This window comes from Chiloscyllium plagiosum, unplaced genomic scaffold, assembly GCF_037043375.1.
Source record: "Chiloscyllium plagiosum isolate Xiang-an unplaced genomic scaffold, Cpla_swu_hap1 HiC_scaffold_18, whole genome shotgun sequence".
NCBI classification, from domain to species: domain Eukaryota; kingdom Metazoa; phylum Chordata; class Chondrichthyes; order Orectolobiformes; family Hemiscylliidae; genus Chiloscyllium; species Chiloscyllium plagiosum.
The window spans coordinates 16,867,728-16,881,253 of NW_028270156.1; the positions used below are offsets into that span (position 1 = coordinate 16,867,728).

A 13,526-nucleotide genomic window follows, 5' to 3' on the forward strand; every position below is an offset into this window, starting at 1 on the left:
ATTACTGAAAAAATTTACGAGGGTTCCACTGGCAACCAAGTGACATCCAAAGAGCTATACACTGCTGTCTTGTAAATCTTAATTATTAGTGATGGACCAATTGTGACATTAATAATTACAATAACTTACTAAAAATTATGAAAGTCCATATTTTGTAGTGAAAAATTTCATACCAGTGAACAGATAGAATTATTGCACAGTGCTAATTCTACTCGGCCTTCAAGTAGTGTACAACCTCTGATAGCTGTAACACTCGACTGTTTAGTGTAGATTAACAATCCATTTTTAAGCCTCCTCTGCAAACCTGAGCAGATGACAGCAAAATGCTTTATGTGGGGCTGCATCAGGAAGCCACTAACAAGACAAGGAAAAGGAAATGTTGTTTAAATAGCTTGATATTTGTTCCCCTGTTTCACAGGATGCTGCCAGTTGTAATTGTCTAATACTCTCAACATTCCTCTGCTCCTGGGTTTTACCACTGGACAGCAAGCAGAGAAGCAGGCAACTCAGATTTAGCAGGTGGAGGTGGGTACTGCAGATGCTGGAGATTAGAGTGGTGCTGGAAAAGCACAGCAGGTCAGGCAGCATCCAAGGAGCAGAAAAATCGACATTTCAACAAAAGCCCTTCATCAGGAATCACGAAGGGCTTTTGCCTGAATTGTCAATTTTCCTGTTCTTGGATGCTACCTGACCTGCTGTGCTTTTCCAGCACCACTCTAATCTTGACTCAGATTTAGCTGCAAACAATGCACAAGGAGCCTCAGAAAGAATGACACGCGTCAGCAGCTCACCCAATTTATTCCAAATGATTGGATGCGCATGTACAGGTGAGTCTTAGGTGTCCTGACTGAGGAGTGCATTCTGTGATGTTCATAGGCTTGAAAATAGCTCGTGGCCAATGTTTGCACACTTATCTTTGACCCGCAATGTCTCAGGCTGAGGAAAGGAAGACAGATTTTAAATGATGATATAGGGAGCAATGACGTAAAAATATGGAAGTCTTAATTTGTTTAAATTATATTGGAAAACCTTAAAAATCAGACAAGATATAGAAGAGCAAAGTGTGACGTTTTAACCTATGATAGACATTATAATTAAGCCAACGATTAATGTTGTTCTCTCACTTGTGGAATAAATCTGCAGTTCTTTTTAGTTTTTGAATCTCAGGAGTTCAGTTTCTTTCACAAAGGCCCAATACTTCATTTTTAAATGACCTGTGAATAAAATACTCTGTATTCACTTATTGCAGTGCTGTTTATGGCTGGTGAGGTTATCCCTGGGAAATACCAAAGAGACAGCCTTTAAAAATGTCAAAAACCTACTGAAGAAAACTAGGTTGTACTCGACTGATGACTCATTTTTTTTGTGTGTGTTCACCTACAGAAAGAAATAGCCACAATATCAAAAGGGAAGACTTCCCTGAGCTTATGAATCATTCCCTATGATACATATATTGTTACTCAATCATTTAAACGGAAAGACAAGGTTCATTAGTCATTCTAAAATGAATTCTTGAAGGAAGGATTCTCCCTTATAAATAATAATGAGTTGAGTGACTCACCGCTTCACCATCGCAGGCAATACCACCTTAGTCATCTGCAGAAGCAAAATAAGTGAAATTTGAAAAGAAAACTCAAAATAAATTTGCAAACCTAATCTAAGAATTGCTTTGGACCCTAAAACTTATCAAAAGAAATAAAACCAAAATATGACAGGTCTTCACATGAGACTATAGCATAAATAAAATGTCCTTTTAGCATAATTCTCTTTGAAAAATTCCTTACATGTACAAGCTAGACAAATCTTGCATTAGCGTCACAAACAACAACCCTTCACTGTGTATGCTGCAAAACAGGACTGGTACAGTTTCTTTAAAGTGAACATACTAGTGCTAACTATTGGCATCACGTATAGCAGCTATACCAGAATAGGCTACAGAAGGCTCTGAAAAGCTTACCCAAACATCCACGAGGACAGGGAGGAGAAAGTGAGGACTGCAGATGCTGGAGACCAGGAGTTGAAAAATGCGGTGCTGGAAAAACACAGCAGGCCAGGCAGCATCCGAGGATCAGGAGAATCGACGTTTCGGGCATAAGCCCTTCTTCAGGAATGAGGCTGGTGTGCCAGGCGGACTGAGATAAAAGGTAGGGGAGAGGGAATTTGGGGGAGGGGCGCTGGGAATACGATAGGGGGAAGGAGGTGAGGGTGAGGGTGATAGGCCGGAGAGGGGGTGGGGACGGAGAGATCGGGATGATGATTGTAGGTCAAGAGGGCGGTGCTGAATCCAGGGATTGGGACTGAGATAAGGTGGGGGGAGGGGAAATGAGGAAGTTGGAGAAATTTACATTCATTGCAGGTCAAGAGGGCAGTCTCCACGAGGACAGCTGTGTTTTTCCAGAACCACATTTTTCAATCCATGAGGACAGGCAGCATTGTGGCTGTGGTTAGCATTGCTGTCTGACAGCATCAGGGACCTGGGTTTGATTCTAGCCTTGGGCAACTGTGAGAGTTTCCTCCGGGTGCTTGGGTTTCCTCCCATAGTCCGAAGATGTGCAGGTTAGGTAGGCTGGCCATGCTAAATTGTCCCATAGTGTCCAGGAATGTGCAGGCTAGGTGGGTTAGATGTGGTAATGCAGGGTTACAAGGATAGAGTAGAGGGGCTGGGTCTGGGTGGAATTCTCTTTGGAGGCTCATTGTGGACTCGACTGGCCAAATGGCCTTTTCGACATTGTAGGCATTCTGTAATTCAATGCCTTAATAGGATCAGAAATTTACCGATGTTTAAGTGTTAGTCTTACTCTCTTCTTTCCAAATGATAGAGGACCCAGATGGGATACATAATTGTCTATTTCCTCTGTCAATAGGAACTCATCTGTCAGAATTGAATGGCTACACGTGTCAACTCTAACAGTGGTATTGTGGGGACTCCCCTTTTGTATCGAGTCCTGTTCTGACTATGAAGCGATCTAGAATTGAGTTCAGCCATCATTGGCTGGAAACGAAGGCTCTTCACAGCAGAGTGTTCCAGTTGTGGGAATTAAAGACAACTTTGCCTATCAGACCCCAAATTCTTAAACGGTCAATTGCTAGAATGATAACCCTTCCAGTTAAAAGCATAAGAGATTTAAATGCATTGTATATGGATTTAATTAAGAAAGAATCTCCCAGGCTGTTTGAATTTATTCCCCTAAGAATATTAACTCTTTCTTGGCTTACATTTGAATGTTTCATGGCTGCACAACCGATCAGTCACAAGTCTTGAGAATGGAGCATAGACAAGCCAATCGCATATGTAAAGATTTACAAGATGTTGCATGGGATGTATTTGACTATTTTGGCATATTATTTGAGAGCATGAGGAAAGACCAATAAATACTTGAAAAGAAGAACAGTGATCCTGAAAATGAACAGGAGAAGCTTCAGTATGGTCAGGGGTATCAACACAATTCTCTCACTACTGACAGAAAGTGGAGTCTGGAATATTCCCTGCCCAGTGCCAGGGTTGGGGACAACTGCTCTCAGCTGGACAGAAACTTAGTGAGAGGGGAGAGGATCCAACAGTCACGATGCATTTTGGGATAACTGACAGGTCAAAAAAAAAGCTCTCTCCTGAGGGGGGGGGATGGATGACAAAGAATTAAATTATGAAATTAAATCTCAGAGGCAATAATCTCGGGATTGCTACCAGAGCCAAGAGCAAATCAGTGGAGGATAAGTAAAATTAGAAAGTTAAAGGCAATCAAAGCTTGGTGGGGGAGAAAGGAGTTTCATGGGATGCTGGCAGTATTGGGGAAAGTGGGAACTGCATCTTTGGAAATTCATTAGACCCAGTTATATAACTGGGTGTAACAGAGAGCTTTAAATTAAAAGTGGGTGAAGGATCAGTGTAAGGAAGATATGATAAATTAAAGATAAAAGTCATAGCAGGGGAGCAAGATGACAATAAGGGAAATGATGAAAGCATGGCTCGAAGAAATAGATGTTGCAAAACTAAGAGGTTGCATCAGCAGATAAGGTGAGGCGGCTATGAAAATAATAGAAGTACAGAACTAAGGGCTCAGGAGCAGACTACATACATCATCATAAAACATAAGTGACAGCATGATTATAAGTAAATACTGTGTGAACTGGTAGCCATGATACAGATATTACTGCATGATGGCAAAGAATACGATTGGAATATATCAAGGGTATGTGGGATCAAGGAAGAATAGCAAAGTCTAAAGGTGACACTGGTACGATAGAGGGAGTTTAGAAAATCAAAATGGAGAATCAACTTTGGTAGAGATAAGCAAGCTTAGAAGTTGTACAGGGGAGTGTACGCATCATCTATCTGTAATCACACCAAAGGATGGGGTACATAGCAAGAAATAGCAAGGGATTTGTGTGAAAAATAGAGACGATCATGGAGGAGTTTTACTCACATATATGGACCAAAGGTAGCATACACAATGGGCTCACAGTGGTGATTTCAGGACAGTTTCTTAGAGCAGCATGTTCTAGAATCAAGCAGGGAGCAGACTACACTAGATCTGCAAATATGCAATGAGAGATTAATTAAAGAACTCATAGTATATATAAATGTCTTTGGGTACCAGTGATCATAATACAACTGAATGTTGAAATGTTTGAGGGAGGGAAGAGTGGATTGAAGTCTAGTGTTTTAAGCTTAAATAAAGTTAACTTTGAGGGCATGAAGACAGAGCCAGCTAAAGTCAACTGGGATATTGGTTTACATGCTAGGAATCACAAGAAACTAGCATATAATTTCATTGGGAAGATGAGTTGAATTGTGGTCTTTACTTCAAAGGGAACAGAGTATATAGACAGAGAAGATTTGTTAAAACCATACAAGGACTAGAGGCTGAGCATTATGACAGTGGTACTGTCCCTACCTCTGGACCAAGTGGCCCATGTTCACATCCCACCTGCTCTAGAGGTGTGTGGGCTGCATCACTGAACAGGTTGATTACAAAATATACACAGGCATTAGTTACATCACGCTTAGACGACTGTGAAGAGTTTTGGTCCCATTAAAAAGGGAAGACATAACAGCATTGGAGGCAGTCCATAGGAGGTTCACTAGGTTGATCCTGGACAGGGAAGGATTTTATGAGGGGTTGAGCAGTTTAAGTCTGTACTCATTAGAGTGAAGAATAGGAGACAACTTTATTAAAACATAAGATTATTATTTGACTTAATAAGGTAGCCATTAAAAGTTGGTTTCCCCTGTGGGATAGTCTGGGACTGGAAGGCACATTCTCAGAATGAGGATGTCACCTGTTTAATATGGAGGTGAGGAGGATTTCTTCTCCCAAAGTGCAATGGAATCATTTAAATTTTACAAAAAACACCAAAGGCAGTCGAGGCCAGGTCATTATATTCTCAGTCTTAAATATACTAGATTTCTAATTAGCAAGGGAATCAAGGGTTATGGGGAAAAGATAGGAGTGGAATGCAGATGTGTTAGATCAGTCATGACCTCACTGAAAAATGGAGCAGACTCTGGGCCAAATGGGGGTCTAGATTAGAGTAGTGCTGGAAAAGCAAAAAGGTTGGGCAGAATTGGGGAGCTAGAAAATCGACTTTTCAGGTAAAAGCCCTTCATCAGGGCCAAATAGCTCACGTGTTCTTGTGACTAATGATCAGAAGTGATGCAGTGGTAAACATTCAAGGAAGTATTTCAGAATACTCAAAGATACTTTCTAGTGAGGAAGAAAGACGTAAAGGAAGGACACAATTTTTTGTAGCTAACTAAAGGTTTAACAAGAAAGAGAGGGGGAGAGGAAGCTAGCAAGAAATTAGTTTTTAGAAATACATAAAAGAAAAAAAAACAAGTATGTGTTGATCTTCCAGAGTGTGTGTTGAGTATGTATGTCGAGGGAATTATTTATTTAAAATAATGAAATGGCAGATGAATTGAACAAATATTTTGCAGTTGCCTTCACTTTAGTGGACACAAATGACAATTCAAAAATAATTGAGAGTCCGGAGGTGAAAGGAAGGGAGAAACTCATTCACTAGGGAAAGGGTACAGCGATAAATTGTTAGAACTAAAAGTTCCAGGTCCTAATGGACTTCATCTCTGGTCTTAAAAGCAGGCTGCTGAAATAGTAGATGCACCAGTTTTAATTTTCCAAAATTCCCTAGATTGTGAAAAGGTGCCACTCGATGGGCATACAGGAAATGCAACTTCTGTATTTGAGAAAAAAGGAGAATGAAGCAGGAAACTATAGATCAGTTGGCTTAACACCTTCACAGGGAAAATGATGGATTATCAAGAACTGTAGAGCAGGGTGCTTAGAAAAATGTTAATAACAGTAAAGTCGATAAAAGGGAAGTCTTGTTTGACTAACTATGAGAGTTTTTTGAGGAAGTAACAAGAAAGGTGGATAAAGAACCACCTATGAATATGGCGTTCTTTGACTTCTGGATGGTGTGAGAGAAGATAGCACATCAAAAATTGCAACTCAAAATAAAAGCTTATAATGCAAGGAAGTGTAATAATGTGGATAGAAGATTGTTGAATTCATTAACAGGAAACAGTAGGTGTGACAACTAGAATGTCCAGAAATCAATGCAGTAGTCTCATGTAATTACAATTTATACTAATGACTCGGTTGAAGGAACCAAATGTACGGTTGCCAAATTTGCTTCCAGCCAAGCCACTTAACCTGCACACTTTTGGACTGTGGAAGGAAACTGAAAAACCTGGAGGAAATCCATGCTAACACAGGGATAACATGCAAACTCCCCACAGACATATTCACCAAAAGCAGGACTCAAACCTGGGTCTCTGGTGCTGTGAGGCAACGTGCTAACCACTGAGTCATTGTGCCATATTACATTTTCCACGACGAGGGAACATGTTTCACATGTGACAATACATAATGTTTTGATGCACATGCTCAATGATGTCCCACAAGAATCCACCATGAAAGACTATATACAAGCATGTGGTTGATTCAGAATGTGGACATTCATTGAAATGGTACGTTTATCAACTGTCTTGCATGTATTGTAATTACATCCATCGACTATGAACATTAAATACTGGTGCAAACCTGATACAAGTCTGTACTCTTGGGTGTGAGAATTTAACCTGTGACTAATATAAATATCAGGACTTTATTCCAACATCATGACCCATCAGAATGATACCTTCCCATAAAACTGGAAACTCCATTTTAAATAAGCTTTTAGCACAACTCATCTAAGGTTGTTTAACTAAATATTTTTAATCACAGATCTTCTTTAATATGACTAAATTTTTAAAAATTGCTGTGCGTGAGTTAGTTGATTATACAACAATTACTACAAACAAAGAAGTGGTCCAGTAACTTTCAAGGTGGCCAAGGCAATAAATATGATGCCACACCGCTGCGCACTTGAAGAATCAGTTATGCAGCAAATTATAACCAGTCAACCCTCATACTAACTGCGAATGTATCCTCCCTGCGAACCGTGGCCCAAATTACATACAATATTCCAACTACAGCCAAATCTTGTTCACTTCTTCTTAGCCTTATTTACTTATGTCTGGAGTCTTCATACCTGTACACCAAGGCGCATCTGCAAAGGCCTAGCTATTACAGATTAACTCCTCCTCCCTATCTTTCCATGCAATTTCTTGTGAACTGCAGCAATCACTGAACAAGCATCCTGCTAGCCTCTGCCATTCAGTAGTCCTATATACCATCATTTATTAATTCCTCAATTTGACATAATCAAATCTAGATTCTGTTTCTTCACATCCCAAGGCAATTATTTATGGTTCTACTTTATTTTAATATCCCAAATAGAGACCATTATGAAAAGCCACCGACCAATCCAAAAAATTCTTTAACTTAATCGTTTCCTTTCTATTCTCCAATCAACTTTCTGTGACAACACTATTTGTTAAAACTCTTTGCACATTACTCTTCAATTATTCAGTAAATCAGTTGCACTAGAAATTTTAAAATTCATTTCAAAATATCTTGATTTTCTTAAGTACAGAAATGTCACTCCATTCAAAGATTTTATAAGTTAAATACAAGAATCATTCACTGAAATGCATGAGTCCTAAGATAATGCGAACATTTAGGAAGACTTTTTGCTATTAAGACTACACTCTTAAAAAAATGGGAATTCTTTTACAAACCAATGTGCTCCAAATTTAGTGCATCAGGTTAGTTTCCTCATTTTAAAAAAATTCTGCAATAATTAACAGTTTTGCTTAGTTTCCCCAAAGATGTAAATTGCTGTATAAATAAACCTACACCTGCAGAAAACTTCACAAATAAATCAGCATCATAAAATTTTGTGCATATTATAGAAACAGCTGCAAAATGTAAACACTGTTGAATTAAATAGAGATTAACATCAAATTGGCACACAAATTGTCAATTTGCATTAAAGTCATGTTGTGCTTTTCATATAAATGCAGGGTGCAGTCTCCGTGATTTCTATTCTCTTTCAATGACAATTGTCCTACATTAGAAATTGAATACTTGGAGTGGTAATGGGGAGGGTATGTTAATTAATTTCTGTTTAGTAGCATTGAGATTTTAAAAGAGACCTTGCAATTATGTAAAATTAGTACTTTTTAAAAAAAAGCTGTCAGTTAGGTTGTGTGATCAATTGCACAACTTAGGGCTCCTGGACTAATTTGTTAAAATTTTGATCCAAAAGGTAATTCAGGGGCTGGCAATGAAATGGAAGCCTCATTATGCTTGCACACAGAGTAATATAACTTCATGTTTGCCAAGGTCTGCAGCGTTTTCATTAGTCGAGTGATTTTTATGAGTGAGCTATCAGTTCCATTGAGAAACCAGTAGCAGCTGAAGTACAATCATTTTATCGGATTCCTAGAACTCCCCTTACTGAGCGCTACTGGCTACAAACTAACTGCAGGGCCTTGCCAGTCTCTCTCAATTTTATTTTTTGACGTGCTAAATGAAACTGCTTCTTCATTCCAGACAGATGCAACAAGTATTAATGATAGCATGATCAAAGGAAATCCAGGAAAGTGTCTGCAACATCGACCTGTTGGATGAACTTAAAAATGTAGCACCTTATAACTGTGTTTGCTTAATTTAATTTCTAATAACTGCTCAGAACACAAAAACCTTCCACAAAGAGCTCTCATATATAATTGCATTTGCTTCATGCTTTTTTTTGCATTAAACCTTGCCCTAAAATATGCAATAACTAAAATCGCCATATCAGTGAAATTATCTCCATCAGTGGAGATCTGCTAGCAAATTTCTCAGGCACGAGTTTAGACGCTGGTAAATTTGCACTTGCCTTACAGTTGAAATAAACAGCTACGTGGTCCTCCAATATACCCAAAGTGTTTCTTTTAAAGATGACTTTCAAATGTTAGTATTAACTTAGCCAAACTTATTTTGTATTCTACGTGTTAGAATGACCATTCATCTGTACATCAAAAAGCTCAAATGACCTCAAGGCACAGAAGTCACAGATATATGTTGATGGCAAATGGAGTGAGCTCCTGCTTTCACTAAATGGTATCAATGCTGTTTTAACTTCAAATCCTTCGTAATTTGTTGTAAAGCTATGGTGTCAGAGAACATTTTATTAAAAAAAAAGAGACACCACATCAAAGCAAAGAAACAAGTACGCTCTTTCACAGATTGAAACCTGCTTGCTATGCTGCACTGCTGAGCAACTGTGTATCCACATGGTGATTTCTTGAATCAACTCCAGAACTCAAATTGCCAAACTCAGTGTCGCTGCTCCCTGCTGATTAAATGGATTGACTTCACTCCAAAGTCATCAATAACTTAGGAGAACAAGAGTTGTGGTGGCAGATAGCAGCAATTCCCCCCACCCACTCTCCTCACTGAAAACCACAATAAACAAAAATAAATCTGCAAGGGCACCAAAATCTAAAAACAAATTTCACTGACTGAGAAGTTCCAAATAGTACAATGATTTTGGTCATTAGTTTAAATATCAATGTGACTATTTGTCTAAATGGCCTAACTACTGTACCAGTGTTGCAGAAAATAGCAATTACTTATGTCCACAACTTACAGGATAATACATAAAAAAAACTAATTGTTGTCAAATTTAGCGAACTACCTGCATTGTTAGTATACTTTTGAGAAGTAAAGAATACAAAAGTATGAATGAAGGAAACTTAAGAAAAAAGAACTAAAAAATAAGTTCACCACACTTGAACAATTTACAGTGCAGTTTACAACTGATGTGACTGCCTGGCTATGGTTGTCAGTACATAGTGTGTCTGACAATTAGCCCCAACGAACCAAATCAGAAATGAAACAAAGCTTCCTTTTATTTAAAGGATAAAGACAGGTCATATATAAATGTAGCACATTGACTGGGATTCAGTTGTAAAAAAAGCATTTTCTTGTTCTTTGAAGATCGCACAAGGTCATGCCAACATCAAGACTGGAAACACATGAGCATGCACATGCACCCACCCCTCCAACCGTAACAAGGACAGAACGCCCCTGGTGCTCACGTTCCACCCTACCAACCTTCGCATAAACCAAATCATTCGCCGACATTTCCGCCACCTCCAAAAAAGACCCCACCACCAGGGATATATTTCCCTCCCCACCCCTTTCCGCCTTCTGCAAAGACCGTTCCCTCCATGACGACCTGGTCAGGTCCACGCCCCCCTACAACCCACCCTCCCATCCTGGCACATTCCCCTGCCACCGGAGGAATTGCAAAACCTGCGCCCACACCTCCTCCCTCACCTCCATCCAAGGCCCTAAAGGAGCCTTTCACATCCAAAGTTTTACCTGAACATCCACCAATATCATTTATTGTATCCGTTGGTCCTGATGCGGTCTCCTCTACATTGGGGAGACTGGACGCCTCCTAGCAGAGCGCTTTAGGGAACATCGCCGGGACACCCGCACCAATCAACCACACCGCCCCGTGGCCCAACATTTCAACTCCCCCTCCCACTCTGCCGAGGACGGAGGTCCTGGGCCTCCTTTGCCGCCGCTCCCTCACCACTGGGCGCCTGGAGTAAGAACGCCTCATCTTCCGCCTCAGAACACTTCAACCCCAGGGCATCAATGTGGACTTCAACAGTTTCCTCATTTCCCCTTCCCCCACCTCACCCTTGTTCCAAACTTCCAGCTCAGCACTGTCCCCATGACTTTTCCTACTTGCCGATCTTCTTTTCCACCTATCCACTCCACCCTCCCCCCTGACCTATCACCTTCATCCCCTCCCCCACTCACCTACTATACTCTATGCTACTTTCTCCCCACCCCACACTCCTCTAGCTTATCTCTCCACCCTTCTGGCTCTCTGCCTTTATTCCTGATGAAGGGCTTTTGCCCGAAACGCCGATTTTACTGCTCCTCGGATGCTGCCTGAACTGCTGTGCTCTTCCAGCACCACTAATCCAGAATCTGGTTTCCAGCATCTGCAGTTATTGTTTTTAACTGCAAGAATCATGTTGACATGTGTTTTCCCCTCCTCCTCAGCTGCTTATTGATAAATCAAGTAGTCGCAGCCAACTGCCAAACTATCTGCAGAATATGCGCGTTGGGACCAAAATATTCTTCTTGGATATGGACATGTCTGGAGACTTCCAAAGTGCTTTTAAACAACTTACTAAATGAGTAGATAGAGTGAGAAGAGTATGATGGAATTTTACACTTGATTTTAAAGTGAAGAATTTCAAACTGAGGCTAGGGTGTTAAATTTGAATAAGGAAAAATTATGAAGTCATGAGATACAAATTGGCCGAGGTGGTTGGGAAAATGACTGCACAAGCAATGGATAGTTTTTAAAAGAATTATAATTGACTTAGAAAAACCTGTTATTCCTTTGAAGTGCAAAAACTCAAAACAGTCAGCCAACCACGACTGAAAAAGGAAGTTCAAGATTGCGGAAGATTATCAAAAAAAGGTATTTAAAGTTGCCAGAAATAGCAGTAAATCTGAAGACTGGGAGGTTTTTAAGAAAACAGCAAAGGAGGATCCAGAAATTGATCAAAAAATGATAATAGAATATGGATGCAATCTAGCAAAAACATAAAAGAGGCTATAAAAGTTTCTAAAAGTACGTAAAAAGGGAAATATTTGGCTAAACATACATGAGCCCATTATAGGCAGAGTCCAAAGTGATAATAGGAAATATAGGAACGGCAGAGAAACTAATTGATTAAAGAACGTTTGCACTGAGGAAACCAAAAACAACTCCCAGAACAAGAGAACCAAATGGCAAGACAGAATGAGGTACTGAAGGAAATTAGTATTAGTAAGAATTGTACTGGAAAAATGATCAGGCTGCAAGTTGGTAAATCCCCAGAACGTGATGTTCTACATCCTGGATTCTTGAAGAAAGAGATAATCAATGCATTGATGATTTTCTTCCAAAATTCCATAGATTCTGGAATGATGCCTGAAGACTGGTACGTAACAAATGGTACCCTATTTATGAAGAAGGAGGGAGAAAACAGAACTACAAACCTGTTAGCTTTACATCAGAAGTAGGGAAAATGCTGGAATTGATTATAATGTGATAAATAGACACATGGATAATCATGATCTGATTGGGCAGAGGCAGCATAGATTTATGAATGGGAAGTTGTTTGACAAACATTGATTTCTTTGAAGGTTTAACAAACAAAATTTATAAAGGATTGACATAGTATACTCAGATTTTCAGAAGGCTTTTGATCAAGTTCCTCATGTGAATCTTGCTAGAAAATTTAAAGCATGTAAAACAATAGACAATAGGTGCAGGAGTAGGCCATTCTGCCCGTCGAGCCTGCACCACCATTCAATATGATCATGGCTGATCATCCTTAATTAGTACCATGTTCCTGCCTTATCTCCATAACCCTTGATTCCACAATCCTTGAGAGCGCTATCCAACTCTTTCTTAAATGAATCCAGAGACTGGGCCTCCACTGCCCTCTGGGGCAGAGCATTCCACACAGCCACCACTCTCTGGGTGAAGAAGTTTCTCCTCATCTCTGTCCTAAATGGTTTACCCCGTATTTTTAAGGTGTGTCCTCTGGTTCGGCACTCACCCATCAGCGGAAACATGTTTCCTGCCTCCAGCGTGTCCAATCCTTTAATAATCTTACATGTCTCAATCAGATCCCCTCTCAGTATTCTAAACTCAAGGGTATACAAGCCCAGACGCTCCAGTCTTTCAGTGTAAGGTAATCCCGCCATTCCAGGAATTGACCTCGTGAACCTATGCTGCACTCCCTCAATAGCCAGAAAGTCTTTCCTCAAATTTGGAGACCAGAACTGCACACAGTACTCCAGGTGTGGTCTCACCAGGGCCCTGTACGGCTGCAGAAGAACCTCTTTGCTTCTATACTCAATCTCTCTTGTTATGAAGGCCAGCATGTTATTAGCCTTCTTCACTACCTGCTGTACCTGCATGCTTACCTTCATTGACTGGTGTACAAGAACACCCAGATCTCTCTGTACTGCCCCTTTACCTAAATTGATTCCATTTAGGTAGTAATCTGCCTTCCTGTTCTTGCCACCAAAGTGGATAACCATACATTT

General features: G+C 40.1%; 1 protein-coding gene across 1 annotated transcript in view; it reads right to left on the reverse strand.

Annotated features, from left to right (window-relative positions):
- The window catches only part of hsd17b12a (hydroxysteroid (17-beta) dehydrogenase 12a), a 172,855-nt gene that overhangs the window by 24,023 nt on the left and 135,306 nt on the right, over positions 1-13,526 (reverse strand). The window contains exon 7 of the mRNA XM_043705480.2: positions 1,562-1,596. Coding sequence (XP_043561415.2) covers positions 1,562-1,596 — 35 coding nt within the window. The remainder of the gene's footprint in view (positions 1-1,561; positions 1,597-13,526) is intronic.